This window comes from Lithobates pipiens, unplaced genomic scaffold, assembly GCF_037356315.1.
Source record: "Lithobates pipiens isolate NorthernLeopardFrog02 unplaced genomic scaffold, aLitPip1_a1.2 Scaffold_30, whole genome shotgun sequence".
NCBI lineage: Eukaryota > Metazoa > Chordata > Amphibia > Anura > Ranidae > Lithobates > Lithobates pipiens.
This window is the reverse complement of record NW_027507791.1, coordinates 108,062,514-108,087,912: the sequence shown is the minus strand read 5'-3', so window position 1 is coordinate 108,087,912 and position 25,399 is coordinate 108,062,514. Positions and strand designations below refer to the sequence as shown.

The 25,399-nt window shown below is 41.5% G+C and overlaps 1 protein-coding gene across 8 annotated transcripts in view; it reads left to right on the top strand.

Annotated features, from left to right (window-relative positions):
- RYR3 (ryanodine receptor 3) overlaps positions 1-25,399 on the top strand; it is a 1,008,486-nt gene that overhangs the window by 133,078 nt on the left and 850,009 nt on the right. For all 8 annotated transcript variants that reach the window (XM_077464742.1, XM_077464741.1, XM_077464740.1 and 5 more), the window contains exon 2: positions 5,763-5,882. In XM_077464742.1, coding sequence (XP_077320868.1) covers positions 5,763-5,882 — 120 coding nt within the window. The remainder of the gene's footprint in view (positions 1-5,762; positions 5,883-25,399) is intronic.

Below are 25,399 nucleotides of genomic sequence, written 5' to 3'. Positions count from 1 at the left end.
ATCATGGCTGGTGGCAGGTGGCTGTATATGTCTGTATAAGCCTAAAGCTGTAGTAAGTTGCACATATGATCCTGAGACTTTCTGATTTAAACAACTGAATAAATAAAAGGGGTGGGGTGTTCGACGATGTTGTACATCCTCCAGCCAGAAAATGATCTGAGCTCTATCTGACTTGCTGCAGTTTCTAGTGGGCACTGTGAGAGTCTCAGAGTGTGCGGAGAAATCAGAGTAAAGGAGAATAGCCTTTTTACAGTGCAAGTTGGAAGGTAAGGTTGGAGTTGAGCTTTAATGTATTTTTAAAGCTGGATCTTCCATTTGTAGAATCCAGTCCATGAACATTTACTCAATGAGCTGCATCTGCTAATTTGTGAATTCTGACAGCAGCAGGAGCTACTTTTAGAATACAGTATACCTGCAGGAGGGATTCCTCCATCCACGTGTTTTAAATGGATGGAGGAATCTGCGTTTTTCTTTTTTATGGCCAGTTTTACTTTTGTCATTGCATACTCATATACACAGACAACAAATACTTCTAGATCATTTTTTGTTACTTATAAAGTTGATTTAAACCCTAACTAATTGATATTTAGTTTGCTAAAGTAGCATGCATCGTAAGCAGTTGCCAAAAAAAACACTGTTTAAAGTGGAAGTTCAGTCAAAATCTAACTAAGGCTAAGCCTACTCCCACCCCCATTCCAAGACTATTCTATCCACCCTGTGAAAGAAAAGATTCTTATACCTACTGTGAAGGAACTGTCCAGCACCCAGTTTACGTGCCTCTGTCAAGCTAGAGCTTCCTCCAGTCTGGACCCAAGAACCAGATATTAAAGCTGAATATTGCACCCAAGAATCTAGACATTAGCTTAGGTGCTCTAGAGCTGGAACCCACTTTATTGAAAACTCACACAGAATCTATATAGCACACAGGACCAGGTAGGGCATGATCACATTACCCTAACAATACAAACTGTAAACAAGAACAACCAACATAAACATAATCTAAGTAAGCTAATCAACATAAACATATAACATTCCACAGGGGTTCGATAACAAGGTACATTGGTCACAATTTTAATCTCACCTCCAAAAGATGATCAGACAGACACAGACAATAGGTGACTCAATTAACAATGGGAATGCACACCTATGAGGCATACAATGGGACAAAGACACTTAAAACATAACACCTTAAACAGATTATACTGTATCAAGAGACCCCAGAATCAGGTTGCTTTAAGCTGATGATATTAACAATCTAAAGCAGTAATTTCTGGTTTGGGCATAGAGACCCCAAATATATATATGGGTCATCCAGTTCCTAGAGTCTGTGTGTTTTGGGGAAACGTGGACTTGAATCCAAAGCAAGGGCCCCCCCAGGAACACACCTCCCGAAGAGAAGTGTTCCCATTGCAATCCATGGCCTATAGTCAGTACGCAAAAGGCCACCCTGCAGTCCCCTCCAAAAGCCCCTGTCCTGGTTGGGTCTATCACACTTACCTATTCTGTAGCCACTGTGGTCCAGTCACATGATCAGGGCCCAGTGCCAGTTTCAGCGTGGAGGAGGGGCAGCCAACAATGGAGGCCCCATAGTAAGCCTATGGGTGATGTCACTGCATAGGTGTTTGTAACCCTTGTTGGCGATCTCTCCTCTTCACTGAAGCTGTTTCTGAAGAGATCATATGACCGGACCGGGGCAGCTTCAGAATAGGTAAGTATAAGGATCTTTTCTTTCACAGGGTAGATAGAATAGTGTTAGAATGGGGGTGGGAGTAGGTTTAGACTTAGTTTTTGACTTAACTTTTTTAAGTTCCAGACTGCCAGGAGACACCTGCTGGTGGACCACAGTACTGCACGCTAAATGTCAGACAGTATCATCATTGGGTGGAACCTTTCCTGACAGTTACAGTGTGGTGGAAAATTTTGTTTTGAGTCTTCTGTTGGTCTTCTGTTGGGTGGCACAGTGGTGCAGTGGTTAGCACTCTCGCATAACAGTAAAAAGGGTCACTAGTTCAAATCCCAACCACGACACTACCTGCCTGGAGTTTGCATGTTCTCCCTGTGCCTGTGTGGGTTTCCTCCGGGTACTCCCGTTTCCTCCCACACTCCAAACACATGCAGGTAGGTTAATTGGCTTCTGTCCAAATTGGCCCTAGTATATGAATGGGGACCTTGGATTGTGGGCTCCTTGAAGGTAGGGACTGATGTGAGGGTGCAATGTATGGGGATAGGGACAATTGTAGACACTCACTCAGGTTGAATTGGATGGACTGGTGTCTTTATTCAACCTTAATAACTATACTATACTAAGAGAGGAGCTTTGGAGAAGGCGTCCGCCTTAGTGAGGCATTTTCAGAATTTTTTTAGTCCTCACTGCCCAGGGCTGTCAGCTTCCACATCCCATTGGCAGCATCTGCATCACATGGTGGACAATTACCTCGGGGCCAAAACAGAGATGGAGAGCTTTCCAGCTGATGATCCACTGACTTACTGAATCATGAGAATAGACCGACACCCAAAGACCAATTTGTATGCACAGGTTACTTCTATCCAAAGTCAGTGACACCAGAATGTATCCAAAAAATCTCTAATCTTGTTCCCAGTGCACTACATTGTGGCCTCATCATTCACACTGGCTTCCCAGCTGTTGCTGAGCAAAATAAAGGCAGCTTGCAGGGAAAATGTAATTATTTTTTGGGTTTATAAATGCAATTATTGCTGCAGCAGATTCTAGACATGGTACAGATCTGCCACTGTACAGGTAGACTAAGGGGACCCCCCCAGGCACTACATTGTACGTTTTATTTCTATTTTTATGCTTTTACTTTAAAAATCAAAAAAATCACTGCTCATTAAAAAATTAAGTTTTTTTACAAACTTTTTTTTATTGATACAAGTCCCCCAGGGCAGGACCCGGACCCCTATAACCATTGTATGCCCAATTACTTGCTTTTGAGCCTTCAAAATGGGCACTTTTGATTTTTGATGTTTGGGTCCCATTGACTTTAATTGGGATCGTTTTTTCGGGTCTGAACTTTCGCGGTGTTTGGAAGTTCTGGTGCGAACTGAACAGGGGTCTGTTTGGCCCATCCCTATTCTTTAATAGGCGAACATGTGACAGCGTGACAATGCAGGAGAATAATTGGGAGACTAGGACAAAGTGTTGACGTCAGGATTGCCAAGTATTATTTAATAAAAGCAGCAGATTTTAGAATATTAAAAAATATTTTGGAATTTAACAAGTAAAAACGTGTATGAGGTCTTAGTGATCAGTTTTACATCTACTTTATGTTGTCACAAAGCTGAATGTCAGCTTTCTTTCATGGTTTCTGAAGAGCTCTCAGCTTCCTAAAGTTAGCGGTGTAGATGGGCTGCAAAAATAAAAGTGCTGTGTCTACACTCCATGCTGTATCAGGTGTGGCTGCAAGAATGACATCCTGTGACATATGGCCTAGACGTAATTATAGTAGTGCATCTTTAGCAGAGTCCAGAATTTATATTAACCACCATAAGATGATACAAAGGCCACTGTTTGAATATGCAACTAGTGTGTTCAGCAAACACATGACAGCAGATGTTGACATGTCTATTTTGGACATCTGAGAAAGTGTCAGTAAGGAATGCCTGCACACTCCCAGTCTGAAGGAAGCAAAAGTATGGCAGGAATCTCTTTTCCATGTCACTGGTATACTGAGATCGATGTTCTTTTTTATTTTTTTATTTAGTAGAAAAAAGAAAATTAAACAAATCACTCAGCCTGACAGATATTAGTGTACAAATGGTCCATACACACTTCTAAAATAGTAAATTATTTCCTGGTTGTCATATTGATGCTTTTGGCTTCAATACTTTGAGTTTTAATTGTCTCTGACCCTCATTACAGTATGCCTGTTCTAAGTGTGTGACTCAGAAGTACAGAAGCAAAACACAGCCAGGCAACTAGTCTTTTCAAAAGAAAGTGAGCAGTGGCAGCCCCATATTTTAACCATAGCAGATATTCTTTATCTAGTATTTTAACCATTCAGATTTGTTCATTGTGTGTATTACATACAATTTACTAAAATGCGTTTATGTTCACCTACGCATGCTTTTCAGTGAGGCAGTCAAACTGTTTATATTATTTTGCTGTAAATGTTTAACTTGTGAATGCATTATAACTAGTGACTTAATGGTGAAAGGCACAGTGCAACATGAACTTTACCATTTCTAAGTAAAATAATTAACCTTATTGAAATCACAAGACCCATATGAAAGAAAAGTTGCTGAAATTGTGGAAGAGTTTGACAGTTTTTTTGTTTTGTTTTTTACATTATTCAATGCCCATATGCTTGTTATATAAAAGAGATAAACTACTGTAACCTCAAATACCATATTTACAAATTGCAAGTGGCAGTGAGATACTTATAGATATAAGATCCCATTTTCTCAATGCCTGCAGTGAATTCTTCAGTTATTTCTTAGGTAGAATCCAGCAGGGAGAATATCATTGCCAATATCATTGTGTAGAAGTTATATTTGTGTCTGTGTTTTGTGGTTTTGTGAACTGCAGACCTGCTAGTGGGTTGTTCTGTTACCCTCTCCTACATAGTACATTACCTATCTCATTATACGATAATAAAATCTTGACAAGGCCTGATAACTGATATTTGGCCAAAATACAGTTGTGTATGCAGGATGTTCTGGTTTGATTGATGCTTCTTCATCACTCAATAAGGAAATATTTATGTATCGTAACTAAGACAGCGTTTGTAAAGTCATTATCAATATCAATGTGTCCAGTCTTCATTCCCAACCACATGATTATAGCTTATAAACCTCCAATCTGGTAAAACATATTTAAGCCAAAACTTTTTATTTTTAATTTTGGACGGAGAAAGGAGTGCTTAAAACCAATGTATTTTTTATTTTTTTGCTGTCTGTGTTCCTTTGAGGACGTTTTTCTTTACTTGCCGCCTTATAGTGATTGTAAAGGCTTTTTTTTTTGTTTTTGTTTTTTTTTAAATAACAAATATATTATACTTACTTGCAGTTGGATTTGCACAGAGCAGCCCTGATCCCCCTCTTTTCTGGTCCCTCTTCAGCTCTCCTGGCCCCTCCCTCCTATTGAGTGCCCCCCTCAGCTAGCAGCTTGCTACAGGCGGCACCTGAGCCGAGTCAAAGCTCTGTGTATTCTTTCAGACATGGATCCCCACTTGGCCCTGCCCTCTCTCCCCTGATTGGCTGACTGTCTGACTGTCTGACAGCTGCAGGAGCCAATGGTGCCGCTGCTGTGTCTCAACCAATCAAAGGAATGTCTGGGACAGCTAAAACGCTTGTGGACATCGCTACAGAGAGAAGGGGCTCAGGTAAGTAATTGGGGGTGCTGGGGAGGCTGCTACACACATAATTTTTTTGTTATCTTAATGCATAGTATGCATTAAGATAAAAAACCTTCTGCCTTTACATCTCCTTTAAGACTCAACCGGAAGTGCGATTAGATCTCTCCACAGGACAAGAAATCTTGTTTTAGACAGTTGACATGGGAACAAGCTTCCTGTTTTTCTGAACCTCCACCAATAGGAACAGAGGCAGAAATAAAAACCAGAGGTTCTAACGCTTCCCTACATTGAACGCACAAGATTTATTTTCTTATTTACAATAATTTTGGCCAAATCTTGGCCTTTCATCAGTATCAAATTATTTCAGTCTCATTAACTGCCTTCTGTAAATAATGTGCTATCCCTACCTTTTATGATTCTACAACCTTTACTTTTTATTTTTTTTAGGATGATGAAGTTGTCCTTCAGTGCATTGCGACCATCCATAAGGAACAGAGGAAATTTTGTTTGGCAGCTGAGGGACTTGGGAATCGACTTTGCTTCTTGGAGCCAACATCAGAAGCCAAAGTAAGAAAAAAAACAATCAGTAATAATGTTCTTTTCTAACAAATAAAAAATATTAAAACTGCATAATTTCTGATGTGCCATGGACCCTGATACACTTCAAAGTAGTTTAACCTTACAAACAATGTAGAATTATCAGATATGCAAAATACATAGCCACTATGATAAAGAGGTTGCGTTGTGGATTTGGGCAAATAAATGCTTGATATGTACATTTTCCACACATCTTATTATGGTGTCCATTTATTAAACGAAGATAGGCCCCAATAGTGACTATTGTGGCTTATCTGCACTGTGCAGCAGTTAGATAAGCTGCAATGAGGAGAGGGGATTCTGATCTCTGCTTCTCATCACAACTCAGTGAGAAGTTGACAGTGGAGTCAATACAAACAGACACTTTTAATAGGTGCGATGTAAGCACCTGACTGGCCGTTTGTGTAAATTATCTCACTCTCTGCTTTTCCTTGTCAAATTTGTTTATTGAATTTTAACAATTAGTATACATAAGTACATATGGTGGCAGCAAAAGAAAAGATCACATATATGGTAATAATATTGAGTTGTAGTTCCAACATAAACTAAAAGTAGTCTAACTAAAACTATTTTAGCATGGATCTAACTACTCAAAAGATTGCATCATACATTGTATAAGAGGATAAAACTAACTTAGACCAGGCTAATATAAGATGACCTCAGATAAAATAAAAAAAAAGGTCTTAATTTTTATCAAGTGTATAGTTTTTAAATAAAATAAAAAAAAAAGAAATAATTTATTATAGAATCTAAAATTTTATACACATATAAGACTTATACTTATACCTATACTCATACAACTGTGTATAATTGGTATGGTATTAGGTAGGAGAAAAAATAGATAGGGAAGAAAGAGATGAGAGGTAGTAGGGGTCTCCGGGGTAGTACATGGTAATAAACATATACCACGAATGCAGAGAATGGAAGTATAAATGGAGATTACCAAGGTCTTAGTAGGGAAGCATCAAAATTGGAAGGCAATCCAGGGATTCCAAATATTTTTAAAGTTGGTTATTTTATCTTGAGTTTTAGTCTCTGTTTTGGCATGGATCATTGCTTAATTGACTCTATTTTTAGTTTCAGAAATAATTAACTCTGCCTTTCCACCTGAGAGGTGAGGATAGCAGGGATAGAAGAGGAAACCATCTATGAAGAACCAAATGAATTATCTCCTCTGATTCATTTGTCACTGCTTGACAGCCTCTGTAAAATGTAGAGCAGGCTGTATATACAGTATATACAGTTTGTGTGTATATACTGTATGTATATATTTATATACACACTGAGTGTATATATATATATATATATATATATATATATATATATGTATGTATATATATATATATATATATATATATATATATATATATATATGTATGTATATATATATATATATATATATATATATATATATATATATATATATATATATATACATACATACATACACATACACACACCTCCTATGTCGGCTAATAGTTATTTACCTTTAACCGCTAAAAATACCCTAATGCTTTGGGGACCCTGGAATCTAGTCTAGTTATTTTCCCACACCAGATCTCAGGATATTTCTGTTAATATAAAGTTATCAATAGATGGGGACTATGAGAGGGACCATTCATAAATAATGTTTTTCTTTATATCAGGATATTCCTGTAAAACTTGTAACTGAATGTATTTATGAATACACTCGGTTATAGGTGTCACAGAGACGTCTTTATTTATATATATATATATATATATATATATATATATATATATATATATATAAAATAAAACACAAGTCTTTTATTATAGGTTCTTTATTAACTTTAATTTTGTTTTATTTTTCTTATTTTGTCATTTTTTATAATTTATAATTTTGAAGCCTATTTGAAGAATATTTGAGCCTGTGATCTTATGAGACCATTTATCACATATTTCATTCCCTTCTCTTCTCAGTCAGAGAAGGAAAGTACAAATGATATTAAATAGGCTCTGCTCTGAGAGCTTTACACACGTTGAAGAACCGCAATTTGTAAAGGCAGGTCAGATCACGATTTAAATAAAAACACACCTTAAAACAGAAGTTTGGGTTTTTAAAAAAATTAAGATTTATACTCACCTCGGTGGATGCATCATTGATCCAATGCTACATCTGTCCTCCGCTGCCTCTATGACCGAGAACTTAGCGATCGAACACCACTGATCGCTCAACTCTCATCTTCAGGCTGGAAAGAGCTAGTGACTATCAGTCCCTGGCTCTCTGCTCTGCCCCTCCGGTGCTCACTTCAGCTCTGAGCTGTGGAGGGGGTGGGAGTGGCTGCATCAGGCTCTCAGCAGCTCTCTGAGATGCTGGGCCAGATGCTGGTACAGGCATCTGGGTAGGTACCAACCATATGCAGGCTTTAATGTGCTGTCAGCTGAAAATGGGTGACAGGTATGCAGAACAAACTGCACTCCTGTGTCCTGTGATCCCACGGGCAGGGCAGGACTTACCATTGGGCTTGACTGGGCTCAAGCCTATGGGCCCCTGCCCATTAGGGGGCCCCACGGGCCCCACCGAGATACATACCCGAGTGTACTCAGCTCGGCTCCGCTTACAGTCATGCCCATTCCTGCCCTATGATGGACATAACACAGGGACTGGGCGTGACTGTGAGCCGAGCCGAGTACACTCAGCTACTCTCGGCTCCGCTCGGGACTGCGAGAGGACCTGAGAGCCACTGTAAGGACATATTCGGCGACCCATCGCAGGTTTTTACGGAAGTTACATTCCGTCTCCGCCATCTTGCTACACCCCACACTCGTCCACAGTAAGGAAACACTAAGAAGGGGTAAAGCAGACATGTTGTTACACCCACCGGAGTTTTGCATTTTAGACGTATTTATAACATTAAAGTTAGTATATAGTAAAATACAGGACTTACAACTCCGTCTGACTACTTAGATGTTGAATTTTAAAACCAGTGAACTTCTGTCAGATTAGCAAACCTGTGAGATGGGCAGGGTTGCCGCTGCTTTTAAAATTCAAGATCTAAGTAGTCAGACGGAGTTCTAAGTCCTGTATTTCACTATATAAATGTACTTTACTGTTGTAAATACATGTAAAATGAAAAACTCTGGTGGGTGTAACAACATGTCCACTTTACCCCTTCTTAGCGTATTCTTACTGTGGACGAGTGTGGGGTGTGGAAAGATGGCGGCAACGGAACGCCACTTCCATAGCAAACTGCGATGGGTTACCGAATATGTCGTTACACTGCCGAGAGGACCCGACAGCCACCGAGATACACAGGACTCTGTATCTTGGCAGCGCCATTTTTAAACTTCAAGACTGCAATGACAAGGCTGCAAATGACACTGGGGCAAGGCTGCAGAAGGATAGGCAAGGCTGCAGATGGACACTGATAAGGCTGCATTGATGGGCATTTAAATGTAAGTTTTTCCCTCAAACTTCCCTCCCAAAAGTTTTTTTTCCTTAAAATTCCCTCCTAAACTTGGGGTGCGTGTTATACGGCGGCACATGTTATACGCCGATAAATACTGTAATGTATGGAAGGTAGGGCCCGAAAGTGACTCAAGCCCAGGGGCCCCCACCACCCTAAGTCCTGCCCTGCCCACGGGGCGTATAGGTAAATAGCTTTGGCTATACTTATCCTTTAATTTATGTGTATAAATGCACAGAAGTGTCCTATGCTTTAAAAACATGGCACGCTGCAGTGCATAGAATAGATATTCTATCCTTAAAGGAATGTTTTAAGTTTCACTAGAACAAAGGAAAATTGAGGAATGAGTCTTTGGAATCATAGGAACTGTATATTTATTTCAATATTCTATAGATGTATAATTATTATATGCAACAATTGAATACATGATGTATACTGTACATAACTAACAAAGACTTATTACCAACAAGCCCGCTGATGCATGGAGAAGAGTCTTCATAAAGGAAAATGGGGTTAAAATGAGCAAATCACCTTGTATTATTATAAAACATATTCTCTTAACATAGGAGACTGAATAAAAAAATTGGAGCAAGGTTAAAGTGATTGTAAACGATCACCTTGTAAAACAACCCATTCAGTTAAACCCCTCCACGCCGCAAACAGCCGGCTTTCTTGGGATAACCGATGCAGCTAAAAGCCGCTCGACTGTTATCCCAAGCAGCAGGAGGGGACCGCCCCCCAGCCGCGTTCCACGGTTCGCCCTGGCTCTTCTGTCCCACCTGGAGGCCCGAGCAACCAGCTGGCACGTCCACTGGTTGATTTTCGACCCGAACAAGGTCAGAATTGGCTTAGATCGGGTCTCAGATCTAGTAACTTGGAAGCGATGTCATGACTTCATTTACGGTTTACTGAAGACTTAAAGGCGCCAAGTTTAAAAAAATGTACAGCATTCAAAACTGCCAAACTTGGCATTTGAATGTTTTTAAGTGCAGCAACAAAAATTATCATATTTTTTTTTAAAGAGACAGTTTAAAAAATATATATAATAAAATAATGTAAAGTGCCCTGTTCCTCCGTGCTCGCGAGCAGAAGCGAACGCATATGTAAGTCTCACCCACAAATGTAAACTGTGTTCAAACAACACATTTGAGGTATCGCCGATCATTAGAGCGAAAGCAATAATTCTAGCACAAGAACTCCTCTATAACTCTAAACAGGTAACCTGTGGAACATTTTAAAATGTTGCCTATGGAGAGTTGTATGTACCATAGTTTGTCGCCAGTCAAACTATGACATGTTAGGTAGTGTGTGCAATTTCAAAGCATGACATGCTAGGTATCTATTTACTCAGTGTAACATCATCTTTCATATTATGCAAAACAATCTGGCTAACTTTACTGTTTTTTTTGTTTGTTTTTTATTCATGAAAGTGTCTTTTTTCCCCCAAAAATTGCGTTTTAAAGACATAAAATATTGCAACGATCACCATTTTATTCTCTAGGGTCTCTGCTAAATATATATATATATATATATATATATATATATATATATATATATATATATATATATATATATATTGTGAGGGGGTTCGCTCGGTAGTGGGTGTCTGTGACCCCCTGGATGGGTTCACAACACAAAGTCAGGCACAGCAGACAGCGGTGTAGGTGCAAAAAACAAAAGGTCCGGTTTATTTAGGCTACATGCAGTGATACATATAACAGCCAAACAAAATAAAACAAGAAAATAAATCCTGGTCAGCTTGACCTCTAACTACACACGTAGACTCCCTGTCTAACAACTGGGTGCAGCCTTGTGCTGCCCCAGTCCCTGTCTCTATTGTAGGGGTTTGCCACACAGGCGTTAACTCACCGCACAGAACAGATCTCAGACTCCCCAGTCTATACACACAAAACTGGTTCCAGGATGGAGCATCTCCCTATGCATGCTGGGGTTTTTTGTAGAGGTCTTAATGAGCCCACTTACTTCAGCTGGGCTCATTAACTCTTCCCCTCTAATTGTAAAAGTCTGCATAAAGCCTGAATCTAGGGCACACATATTTTCCATCCTGGATACAACCAGGTGATTTTACCTGCGTGCTGCCACATACCCCCCCCTCTTGTTTCAACCTTGGGGTTGTAACACAAGCAGCCAGACACGCATGTATCCGAGACAAAGCATCCACATTCCCCATTTTAACACCAGGGCGATGCTTAACTGTAAAGTTAAATTCCTGTAGGGCCAGGAACCACCTATTTACCCTTCTATTGGTCTCCTTGTTTTGAGCCATCCACTTTAAAGGAGCGTGATCAGTCACCAGGTCAAAGTGCCTACCTAGCAGATAGTACCGAAGGGAATCTAGAGCCCACTTCACTGCTAAACATTCCTTCTCAATCGTGGAGTAATTTACCTCATGGGACTTCAACTTCCTGCTGAGGTAAATGACTGGGTGCTCTTCCCCGTTCCAGACCTGGGATAACACTGCTCCTAACCCAACGTCTGATGCATCAGTTTGTACAACAAAGTCCTTAGAGAAGTCTGGTGAGTACAACACTGGCTGGCTACATAAGGCTGTTTTTAAGGACTGAAATGCTTCCTCAGCCTCTGGGGACCATTTAACCATAACCGACTCTTTCCCTTTTGTCAGGTTGGTGAGGGGCACAGCCTGAGAAGCAAAATGGGGAATGAATCGTCGATAATAGCCAGCGATTCCCAGAAAGGCTCGTACCTGTTTCTTGCTGTTGGGACGTGGCCAACTCTGTATGGCCTCGACTTTATTGACTTGGGGTTTTATCACCCCCCTCCCAATAGTGTACCCAAGATATTTGGCCTCCTCCTGTCCAATGGTACACTTCTTTGGATTGGCCGTAAACCCAGCTTCCCGGATAGAGTCTAGGACTGCTTGTACTTTTGGCAAATGTGAGACCCAGTCTGTGCTATGGATAATCACATCATCCAGGTAAGCTGCAGCATATTTATGATGGGGCCTCAGAATCTTATCCATTTTCCGCTGGAATGTTGCCGGTGCATTCTGTAACCCAAACGGCATTCTCTTATATTGGAATGCCCCATCTGGGGTTACAAACGCAGTTTTCTCCTTGGCCGACTCGGCCAGGGGAATTTGCCAATACCCTTTGGTGAGATCAAGAGTTGTCATATATCGGGCTGTTCCCAGCCGGTCAACCAACTCATCTATACGTGGCATGGGGTAGGTGTCAAATTTTGTAACTTTATTTAATTGTCTAAAATCGTTACAAAACCGCCAGCTCCCATCAGGTTTGGGCACTAGTACAATAGGACTGGACCAGTCACTCTGGGACTCCTCTATCACACCCAATTCCAGCATCCTTTGAACCTCCCCACGTATTGCCTCCCGTCGGGCCTCTGGTATTCTATAAGGTTTTAGTTTTACCCTTTCTCCTGGCGGGGTGATAATGTCATGCTCTACGCCAGATGTTTGTCCCGGAAGCTCAGAGAAAATCTCTTTGTTACGAAGTACAAACTCTTTAACCTCCTGTTGTTGGGGTTTCGATAAGGTGTCTGCTATTCCAACCTCAGGAACTAAGCAATCAGGCTGTACTTGTGACAAAGTCTCTGTGACTAGGGATTCCCTATCCCTCCAGGCTTTCAGCAGATTGACGTGATAGATCTGCTCCGGCTTTCGCCTTCCTGGCTGTCTAACCCTGTAGTTCACCTCACTAATTTTTTCAATTACTTCATATGGACCTTGCCATTTGGCCAGAAATTTGCTTTCAACCGTAGGGACTAGCACCAAGACCCTATCCCCCGGGGAAAAAGTACGTGTCTTGGCCCCACGGTTGTACACTCTCTGCTGTGCTAACTGCGCTTGGGTTAAATGTTCCTTTACAATTGGCATTACCTGTACAATTCTATCTTGCATCAGGGCGACATGCTCAATCACACTCCTGTGAGGAGAACTCTCATTTTCCCAAGTTTCCTTGGCGATATCCAGCAGCCCTCTTGGGTGTCTCCCATAGAGCAACTCGAAGGGTGAGAAACCCGTAGAGGATTGGGGTACCTCCCTAATGGCAAACATCAGATAGGGTATTAGACAATCCCAATTCTTTCCATCTCTATCCACCACCTTCTTTAACATTTGTTTTAGGGTTTTGTTGAATCTTTCAACCAACCCATCTGTTTGGGGGTGATACACAGATGTACGCAATTGCTTCACTTTGTACAACTTGCATAATTCTTTCATAACCCGGGACATAAAGGGTGTACCTTGGTCCGTAAGCAGTTCCTTACAAATACCCACGCGGCTAAAAACAAGGGATAGCTCTTTGTCTATGGTTTTGGCCGAGGTATTTCGGAGAGGAATTGCTTCCGGATAACGGGTGGCATAGTCCAATATAACCAAAATGTACTGATGCCCCCTAGCAGACTTCATTATCGGACCTACCAAATCCATTGCGATCCTCTCAAAGGGGACCTCAATGATAGGAAGAGGTACCAGTGGGTTACGGAAATGTGGCATAGGTGCCGACTTCTGACACACAGGGCAGGAGGAACAATAATTTTCTATTTCCTTAATGACCCCAGGCCAATAGAATCTCTGCAATACCCTCTCTCTGGTTTTCTCTGTCCCCAGATGACCTCCCAGAATGTGTCCATGAGCCAATTCTAACACCAACTTCCTGTAAGGTTTGGGCACTACAAGTTGCTCAATGGTTTCTTCTGCCCTTTGAGCCACTCGATACAGCAGGTCCCTTTCCATAGTGAAGTAAGGATAAGGGCAAGTCTTATCTGGGTTCACTAACTCGCCATCTATTTTCACCACATTTTCCCGTGCCTTTATTAGGGTGGGGTCTTTTAACTGTTCTGTGGCAACATTTTCCCTGTGAACCTCAAGATCTGAAAACTCCACAGACGGCATGTTTTCATCTGAGGATGTTGGCTCCTCCCCAGTTTCTCGAGTTTCCCCCGCCAATACCGACAAGGGAAATTCAGGAGAGTCCTCACCACTCCCAGAGGAATTCTGGTCATCTTCCTGGTTTATAGGGGCACCAATGGGGGCCTCAGGACAATCCCAGAGTTCCCAGAATTTTGGAAAATCCCTTCCCACAATAGCATCATGTGGTAACTGAGACACTAACCCCACCTGATGAGAGAGGTTACCTTTGGGGGTCTCAAAAAACACTGAAGTTACAGGATACTCTCGGGTGTCCCCATGCACACAAATAACAGCCACCCTGTTCTTCCCAGAGACCTCTGTAGTAACTAATTCAGCTTTTATCAATGTTACCAAGCTACCTGAATCCAGCAACACATCAACATTTCTACCATTAATACACATTTTACATAAATGTTTCTCAGGTCCCCGAATGGCAGTGCATGCAACTGTCGCAAACAGCGACTGACGTCTCTCCCTTATAAAGTCACATTGCATAGGCTCATCCACAACGGGGCAATTGGCTGCAATATGTCCCTCTTGCCGGCAGCGGTAGCAAATAATCTTTTTCGCTACCTCTTGCAGCATGGGCTTCCTGGGCTGCTCCCGCCAGACCTTAGGTAGAACTCCCACCCTCTCACTCTCTCCACCCTCACCCCTTGGAGTCATCTTACCCGCCACTGGGGATGATCTGGTCTTAGGGGGGAAAGTCCGTGAGTCCCTGGAAGAGGTGGTCAAGTTCTCTGTAGCCAAGTACCTCTCAACCAGATCCACAAGTTTATCTGCATTTTCTGGGTCTCCATGGCTTACCCATTTTTGGATGGCAGTAGGAAGAGCTCTCAGGAAACGATCCATAACCACACGTTCCACAATGTTTGGTGCGGTCAAAATCTCTGGCTGCAGCCACTTCCTGCTCAGGTGAATGAGATCATACATTTGAGACCTGGGAGGTTTTCCAACCTGAAAAGTCCAGTTATGCACACGCTGAGCCCGGACTGCCAGGGTGACACCCAGCCGTGCCAATATTTCTGCTTTTAGCACCACATAGTCTTTTGCTTGGTCAGGCTCTAGGTCATAATAAGCTTTCTGCGATTCCCCAGTTAACAGAGGGACCACCAGTCCAGCCCATTGCTCCTTAGGCCACTTTTCCCTTTCAGCAGTCCTTTCAAATGTGGTCAAAAACACCTCCGGATCATCCTCTCCAGTCATTTTTGTCAGTAAACGGCTCACACCAAAGGTTGCGGTATTATTGTACCCACTTGCTTCATTGGTCTGCGGACGTTGCTGTATCAATGTCTCTATTTGCTGTTGAAAATTCTGCTCTTGCTTCTGCAACAGGTCTATGAAGCGGGCTTCAGATCGCTGCTGGGCTTGTTGCTGAGCTTCCAAACTCTGCTGCAAAGTTGCATTTGTCTGCTGCTGATTTGCATTTGCCTGCTGCTGGGCTTGTTGTTGAGCTGCAAGGCTCTTTTGTAAAGCTGCATTTGTTTGCTGCTGATTTGCATTTGCTTGCTGCTGGTTTGCATTTGCTAGAGCCAGCTGTCTGAGTATCTCCTCCATGCTGGCCTTAACAAAAAAAAAAAACTGCCAAAATTCTCCACCAACTGTGAGGGGGTTCGCTCGGTAGCGGGTGTGTGTGACCCCCTGGATGGGTTCACAACACAAAGTCAGGCACAGCAGACAGCGGTGTAGGTGCAAAAAACAAAAGGTCCGGTTTATTTAGGCTACATGCAGTGATACATATAACAGCCAAACAAAATAAAACAAGAAAATAAATCCTGGTCAGCTTGACCTCTAACTACACACGTAGACTCCCTGTCTAACAACTGGGTGCAGCCTTGTGCTGCCCCAGTCCCTGTCTCTATTGTAGGGGTTTGCCACACAGGCGTTAACTCACCGCACAGAACAGATCTCAGACTCCCCAGTCTATACACACAAAACTGGTTCCAGGATGGAGCATCTCCCTATGCATGCTGGGGTTTTTTGTAGAGGTCTTAATGAGCCCACTTACTTCAGCTGGGCTCATTAACTCTTCCCCTCTAATTGTAAAAGTCTGCATAAAGCCTGAATCTAGGGCACACATATTTTCCATCCTGGATACAACCAGGTGATTTTACCTGCGTGCTGCCACAATATATATAAATATGTATATATATATATATATATATATATATATATATATATATATATATATATATATATGTATGTATGTATATATAATGTTTGGGGGTTCTAAGTAATTTTCTAGCAAAAAATATGGATTTTAACTTGTAAACAACAAATGTCAGAAAAAGGCTTAGACAGGATAGGGTATAAACCAAAATGAAAGGTAAAACATTTGTGCATAGATATCAAAAACAAAATATATAAATACCTTTTTTTCCCTTTTTATATAAGTGATCACATTCCCTCTGTTCCCTCTGCTCTCAGCTGCATAAGAGTAGGGAGGAGGAGTAGCAATGGAACACTGATCTTCCCAGTGAATGGCTGTGCAGGGGAGGCATGTCAGGACAAGTCTGATCAATGGAGGAGAGCATGATGAATTCCTGGCATTACTAGAGAATCTTGTGTTCTTCTGCTTAATGTGGTCAGTTTTTAATAGTAAAACAGAGGTACAGGCAGTAACATCGGGGATTTCACACAAAGGAAGCAACATAAAGAGAACAGGATACTTTTTCATACAAGTACACGGTACAGCAGGCACATGTCAAGAATATGAAGTGTTGGGGTAACAAACCCTTTAATGTGTAGTCCTGATGTTCCCACACCATGAGTTGGAATGGTGAAACTGTAGTACAAACATATGAATGTTTCATAGTGTGAGAAGATAAAGGATTCTGCTAAACCCCAGTAAATGTGAATTGTGATTTATTATTTATAGTCTGTAGTGAAAGGAACTCACAATACATTTTTAGTATGAGAGTTTTTACATCGTTAAAGTTGAACCCACATTTCTGTCATTGTAAATTACATTCTGATTCAAGCAGAATGCAGTTGAACTGTACTTTACAAGTGGGAAGTTTTTACAGGGGTAGATGACAGTTACATTTGACATCACTTTCAAAATGTCTGAAAGAAATGTTTGTGTTGTCTAAAGTAACCAGTCAAATTATTCCTTTCGGTTTCCTAGTGTAGAGATTATAAATCTGATTAACTGATTTGTTTTATCAGTCGAAAACAAAAGCTGCTTTTATTGTGCTTTTCTTTATTGTATGTAAAATTAACAGATTGCGGAATGATTGTAACCATTGTGGGTGTTGCAGATTACTTGACATAGAAAGTCTAGTATGGAAAAACTAAGCCTCATTCTAAAAACTGGCTAATGCCCTGCACACACGGCCGGTCATTCCAACGGATTTTGGCCCAAACTTCTCTTGCATACACACGGTAGCACAAAGTTGTCGGAAAATCCGAACGAGGTGACATAAATCACATACGACAGGACTATAAAGAGGGCAGTAGTCAATAGCTTTCTTCTCGTAATTTATTCTGAGCATGAGTGGCAATTTGTCTACACACAATCGGAATTTAAACGATCAGATTTTGTTGTCTGAAAATTTTAGATCCAGCTCTCAAACTTTGTGTGTCGGAAATTCACGATCGGATTTTCCGACAACACGATCCGATCGCATGTTTTCCATCGGAAAGTCCGACCGTGTGTACAGGACATAAGACAAAAAAGTGAAAAACTTGCCTCTAGTGGCCAGTCAGATATTTTAATTCCAGAGACTAAAATATGGACACGTTTTTGTGAATTATATTTTTTCTACAGAGTCATAAATATTCCATTATATGTTGACTATCCTGAGCATCACAGTCTTTGATAGAATAATACATTATTGTTGTTCATTTGGATCTTGTATATAGTACCTGTTTTCTAGATCCTTTGAGTCGAATGACTTAATTTTTGACAGTGTTTAACTAAGTCTGCTGCCTGTGGGCAGCATATCCAAAATAATTATAGCTACAAAAAAAAAACTGTTGACGAGTACATAATGTATTAGGTTGTTTTAAAGAGTTAGGCCCTCAAATCTGAGAATGACATTTTTAGTAGGTGCTGATAAGTTAAATCAACTGACAGTTTCATATAAATCTTGTGGACGTAACAAAAGGAAATGGGGGCGCATAGATGAGGGACACTCAGAACTCTAATGCCGTGTTCACACGGCCGGACTTTTCATCGGACTGAACTCCGAAGGACTTTTCGACAGAGTTCCGACGGAGTTCTGCCGAAGTGGACTTACACAATGTCTACACTCAATCACACCAAAGTACGATGGATTTGACCGTAATGAAGTATGACCAGACTAGAGTAAGGAAGTTCATAGCCAGTAGCCAATAGCTGCTCTAGCGTTGGTTTTCGTCCGTCAGACTAGCATACAGACGAACTGATTTTTCGCCGGACCCGAGTCCGTCGGAAAGATTTGAAACATGTTCTAAATCTAAAGTCCATCTGATATTTCGACAGCAAAGGTCCGATGAAGCCCACACACTGTCGAATTGTCCGACGGATTTGTTCCATCGGAGCTTTGCTGACGAAAAGTCCGGCCGTGTGTACACGCCATTAGGACAGTGAGGGCGAACCATGGCACCTCAGATGTTTTGGAACTGCATTTCCCGTGATGCTCAACTACACTGTAGAATGAATGAGCATCATGGTAAATGTAGTTCCAAAACATTTGGGGTGCCAAGATTCGGCCATCACTGTCCTAGGCAGACACAGACTTCTCAAGTCTCCCGCCACTTGTGGGAGTCTCCTGCATTTGACTGCAGGCTCCCGGAAAACCTGTGAGCGCCAGACAATCTTCCGGCTGAGTCTGTCATTCAGGGGGCTGCTGTCAGATCTCTGGAAGACGCTGAAGCCCACCAGCAATCTGTGTCCAGAGACGGGTCACGTGTGGTTGGTTGTTAACAATTTCAGCTCAGCTATTTAGCCAGAGCTCTTTGTGTGCTGCATAGATTGATGTTTTTGTGAAGGATTTACTGCTGATTCAGGCTAGAAGTTTCACAGACCCATTAAATGTTTACTGTCCTCCACTAATCCTGACCCGATCACTGTAAGTTTTGTTTTATTTTGGAAATTAAATGTGCTGCTGCTTTGCCACTTGGTTGTTCTTTTCAAAGAACAAGTACTAACTTGATCTTGCAGAGCTGGTTTAATTAAATTGGCACAGCCCTGCGATACTATATAACTTTACACTGGTTTCAACCATAAAAACAGTCTCGAACCATCTCCTGTACCATGTCTGCAATCTCTGACCATCTCTTGTATCATGTCTGCAGTCTCTGACCATCTCCTGTACCATGTCTGCAGTCTCTGTCCATCTTCTGTACCATGTCTGCAGTCTCTGACCATCTCTTGTACCATGTATGCAGTCTCTGACCATCTCTTGTACCATGTCTGCAGTCTCTGACTATCTCTTGTACCATGTCTACAGTCTGTGTCCATCTCGTGTACCATGTCTGCAGTCTCTGTCCATCTCCTGTACCATGTCTGCAGTTTCTGACCATCTCCTGTTCCATGTCTGAAGTCTCTTTCCATCTCCTGTACCATGTCTGCAGTCTCTGACCATACCTGCAATCTCTGATCATCTATCAGCTATGAGTGAGTGATATGAGGTGTATATGTGTGACATAGGCTGCATGTGAGTGACATTATACAGACACACACAGAAAATGTTCACACATATACTAATTTGGGTGTTCGAATTGTGACGCTGAAATTGTGACCTCCCTGAAATTACTTTGCTACCTCCCTGAAATGAGTTTTTGCAGATTGGGATGTCTGTACACAGGAATTGAGAATCATGGCAGGGATAACTTTCCAGTGGAGTATCTAATTCTATAAGAAGCTAGGGGTTGACTCAGTCTACTAAACTAAGGCCGGCCATACACAGTTCGAATCTTGGCCAGCTGAACCAGCCAAAATTCAAACTGTTAATGGGCAGGCTGAATGTACCAAGTTGATTGATCGTTCAACTTGGGTACAATCAGCCAGCCACTAGCGATAATCACTATCTTCTCCCGGCATGAATGGCTTCCGGGAGAAGAAAATTGCTGATTTCCCTGTCAGCACTGTCTGTGTTGATGGGGGAATTGTGGTTGCAGGAAAGAAATATGCACTGTGTATGGCCTGCCTTAAAATATCTAAAGGTTTATTGATCCTTTAAATAGACAATTGTCTTATATCCTGCAGATATGACAAGAAGTTTAGCAAGACAATTGTTTATATTGTGGAAAGACTAGGATTTATATGCAAACCTGCAGACCTGTGTAGAAGCGGGTTTCAAACTATCTACATTTTTAGTGACATATGGGTCTAGCTTATCATTCAAGCATCCTTTCTCAAATGTGATTTCAATATGCAAATATAAATCCTCGTCAATGTAGCCAGCCATCCAGAAAACATAGGTGTGCAGTGTGTCTTTACAGATTATTACAGAGTAACAGAGACGCATTAGCACGTGAAGCAGCATAATTGCTTTTTTGCAACAAATTAATTGCATGAATAAGAAAACTAGCACAAATAAATATATACAACCATGGATAATCTAAATTTGTAAACAGCATACTGTATTAATAGACATTTTATATTTTACATGGAATATGAACGCTCACAAGAAAAAGATATATGTATTTCTGAAAATTGAGGTATCATCAATGTTAAAAAGAGAAAACGCATAAAAAAAAACAAAAAAAAAATGAATGTATATTCAGCATTTGATATTGTATTAAGAACATTTCAGAAGAAAAAAAGATGATATCTTCCATTTGTCAAAATAAGCTGTGAAAGTTCCACTAGACACACCAAGACAATGTCATACAGCTCCGAATAGGGCACATTTTGACAGAGAGAGGGCTGATGTTCGAGGCAAACTGAGGAAAATAAAGACGATTGAATAAGAGGGTTATAATATAAGAAGAAATGAGACATGAAAAAATATGTAACAAGAATCTTCAAACAGCAGAATACACCATTGAAATACATATATGTTTACGGCGTTACCTGCCAAAGAATCTGTACATTTTGTTCAGCTACTTTTGTGTTTATATGCCTCTGCTGCACTGCATATCTTAGAATAGTATACAGAATCTCAAGGTACCCCCATTTTTCCAAAATGAAAAATAAAATTGAATGTTATTTATCAATGGGTACCTAGGAGAATGCACACAACCGAAGTGGGTCTTGAGACCCGTCACCCGATTGTTGAAAGGACAAGCGATCCTATTGGATGCCTAGGAGGAGGGGAGGAGGCGCAGGGCAGAAGCGAGGAGGAGGAGAGGACACAGGAGCCGCTGCCCGATGCCTGCTGGCCATGACCTAGATGGGGTAAGTGCCAGACTGACGGGCAGACAGCGAGCCACAAGCTGTCAGTGAGAGCTGCAGTCCAGATATAAGCCCAGGAGATGAAACATCCAGCTCTTGGGCTCAGTGGCAGCTGGTGTCTTTGTTTGCTGAGCTGATTGTTTCATCTCCTGAGCTTACACCTGCACTGCAGCTCTCACTGACAGCTGGTGGCTTCAGCCTACATGCTGAGGGTGCCCTGCAGAAGCCAGCAGCACCAGCCGCCATTTACATTGCCTTGAAAAAGTATTCATATCCCTTGAAACTTTCCACATTTTGTCATGTTACAACCAAAAATGTAAATGTATTTTATTGGGATTTCATGTGATAGACCAACACAAAGTGACACATAATTGTGAAGTGGAAGGAAAAGGATAAATGGTTTTCATTTTTTTTTACAAATAAATATGTGAAGTGTGGTGTGCATTTGTCTTCAGCCTCTCTCAATACTTTGTAGAACCATCTTTCACTGCAACTACAGCTGCAAGTCTTTTTCTACCAGCTTTGCACATCTAGAGAGTGACATTTTTGCCCATTCTTCTTGCCACAAATTCTCTATTGGATTTAGATCTGAACTTTGACTGGGCCATTCTAAGCCCCTGTACACACGGTCGGAGATTTCGACAACCAAATCCGTCGGATTTTCTCCGTCGGATCTTGTCCAAAACTGTTGCATACACACGGTCGGACTAAGTTGTCGAAAAATCTGATCATTCAGAACGTGATGACGTAATTTCGTTATGATGGGACTACGTTCAGGCTAGTAGCCAATAGCTTTGATGTAGGAATTTGATCTGAGCATGCGTGGCACTTGGTCCGATAAAAATTCTCTACACATGATCGGAGTATGTCTGATCGAACCAGTTGGTCGGGAAATATTTCCAACAAGTTGGAAAATTGGGTCCGACGGATATTCCGACGGAATCGGTCCGATGCATACCACACACAGTCGGATTATCCGACAACATGGTCCGATAGGACACATTCCAACGGATTCTCCGACCGTGTGTACAAGGGCTAACACATGAATGATCTAAACTATTCCATTGTAGCTCTGGCTGTTTGTTTAAGGTCATTATCCTGCTGGAAGGTGAACCTCCGCCCCAGTCTCAAGTCTTTTGCAGACTCTAAAGCCCCGTACGTACGATCGGATTTTCCGACGGGAAATGCTGGATGTCAGGCTGTTGGCGGAAATCCGAACGTGTGCCTGCTCCATCGGATGATTGTTGTCGGACTTTCCGCCAACAAATGTTGGCTTGCATGTCTTCAAATTTTCCACCAACAAATGTGTGTTGTCGGATTTTCCAATTGTGTGTACACAAGTCCTCAGACAAAAGTCCAAAGGAACAACACGCATGCTCACAAGCAGAAGCGGTCAGTCTTGTAAACTAGCGTTTGGAGAATTGACATTCGTGGTGTGGCAAATTCTGAAATCTCCAAATCTCTTCTTCTTTAATGGGATAATAATGCAGCTGCTTTGATGGTGATACTGATGGAGTTATTGCAAAACAAATTTTCAAAGGCTTTTTTTTTTCTAGTGATATCAAGAATAATATTATTATGCTTTTTTTATTTATTTGTGCAAGTTACCACAACACCATTATCCCGTAGTTTATAAGATCAAAGATACAACTATGTTGGTGTCCCTTGTCAATTTTACATTGTATTTTTTTAAATGTAACTGCCTACTCCCATACTGTCATTTGAAATAAAACATATAGCCAAGTATTATTCTCCAATTTTTTTTATTGTGCATTAAAAAAAAAAACAATTAGACAGGCTATCTGCCAATAGAACTTAACCAAAAAGTGCATTCTATGCATCCAAAAATATAGAAAATATACCAAATCAAATTATTATTCAACCAAACAAAAAATGTCAAAGCAATAACTCCAAAGCCAATAATATTGATGCTGGGCGTGGGTGGGCATACATTGTGGAGAAGAATGGATGATGCTGGGCGTGGATGAGCATACATTAAGTTGTAAGAGTGTTAAAATAAAAGTGGGTGCACCACAGGACTCAGTGGGGTGGCCAGTGGGTGGATTTGGTGAAACGCCCAGTGGGCGGGCCCTGGGGAATATTGATGGTCAAGCCCCGGCGGGCCCAGGCCTAAAGCTGTGTAAGGGGCCCCAGAATTTCTGATGGCTGCCCTGACTTTATGCAGACCAGTCTGTTTACTCAGGACTTTTTTTCTCTTTTTCGTTTTTAAGACTATTACTGGACCAATAAACTATTTTTACATGTTCACATCACCCTTCGTTTTGGTCATCCATCTTTGTGGGACTACACCTACAAGCTACATCAGCATTTGGTTGTGGTTGCACAGACTCACATCTCTCAGCGTTACTATTGAGGAATTTTGTGGTTGAACATAAACAAGGTAACACCACTGTACATGCTACCACACTGTTCTATATTACACATGCAGCAATCCGCTATAATGTCCATCATACCTGCCACCTTGCTAACACCCTACCCCTTGCCATCCTCATCCTTATCACACCTGGCACCCCACTGCCACCTTGCTAACACCTTACCTTTTGTCATCCTCATCCTCATCACACCTGGCACCCCATTGCCACCTTGCTAACATCCTACCCCCTGTCATCCTCATTAAACCTGGCACCCCACTGCCACCTTGCTAACACCCTACACCCTGTCATCCTCATCACACCTGGCACCCTACTGCTATCTTGCTAACACCCTAACCCCTGTCATCCTCATCACACCTGGAACCTCACTGCCACCTTGATAACTCCCTACTCCCTGTCATCGTCATCCTCATTACACATGACACCCCCCTGCCACCTTGCTGACACTCTACCTCCTGTCATACTCATCCTCATTGCATCTGGCACCCCACTGCCACCTTTCTAACACCCTAATCTATTAAATATATTAAAAAAATAATTTTCTTTAGTTTAGGCCGATACGTATTCTTCTACATAATTTTGGTTAAAAAAAAAACGCAATAAGCTTTTACAAAACAGGGGATAGTTTTATGGCATTTTTATTAATAATTGTTTTTTTTAAAATGGCGGCGATCAGCGATTTTTATCTTGTTTACATTAGCATCTCCCCATTCTTCGTTCCCATGAGGCGATCGCGGGTATGCCCGCGGCAATCAAGTCAGCAGAACCCGCGACCCGACTCACTCACGACCGCGACCCGACTCACGGAGCTTGCCGCGGACCTCTTAAAGAGCAATGTACAAGTACGTGATTCTGCCTGTATGAGCCCTTCTGCCGATGTATATCAGCGTTAGGCGGTCGGCAAGTGGTTAATAAAGGCACTAGAATTATGTTTCTGGTACAGGGCATTTGTAATAGTAATTAAAATAAAGAAAAGCGGAATGAAGGTAACAATAATAACTCATTAGGTTGACTATGGGTTAATCAGGGAATAAAATACACTGCTCAAAAAAATTTAAGGAACACTTTGAAAACACATCATATCTCAATGGACAAATATATCATTCTGGATATCTATACTGTAATGTGTTAGGAACAAAAGAATGCCACATCGTTTGATGGAAATTAAAATTATTAACCTACAGAGGGCTGAATTCAAAGACACCCCGAAAATCAAAGTGAAAAAATGATGGTGTCCTGGGATTTTTCTCCCAGATCTGGGCCAGGGCATCACTGAGCTCCTGAACAGACCTGCAACCTGGCGGCATCGGATGGGTTGAAACATAATGTCCCAGAGGTGTTGTATTGGATTTTTTTTTATGCGAGCGTCTGGGCCATTCAATGGTATTAATTCCTTCCTCCTCCAGGAACTTGCTGCATACTCTCGCCAC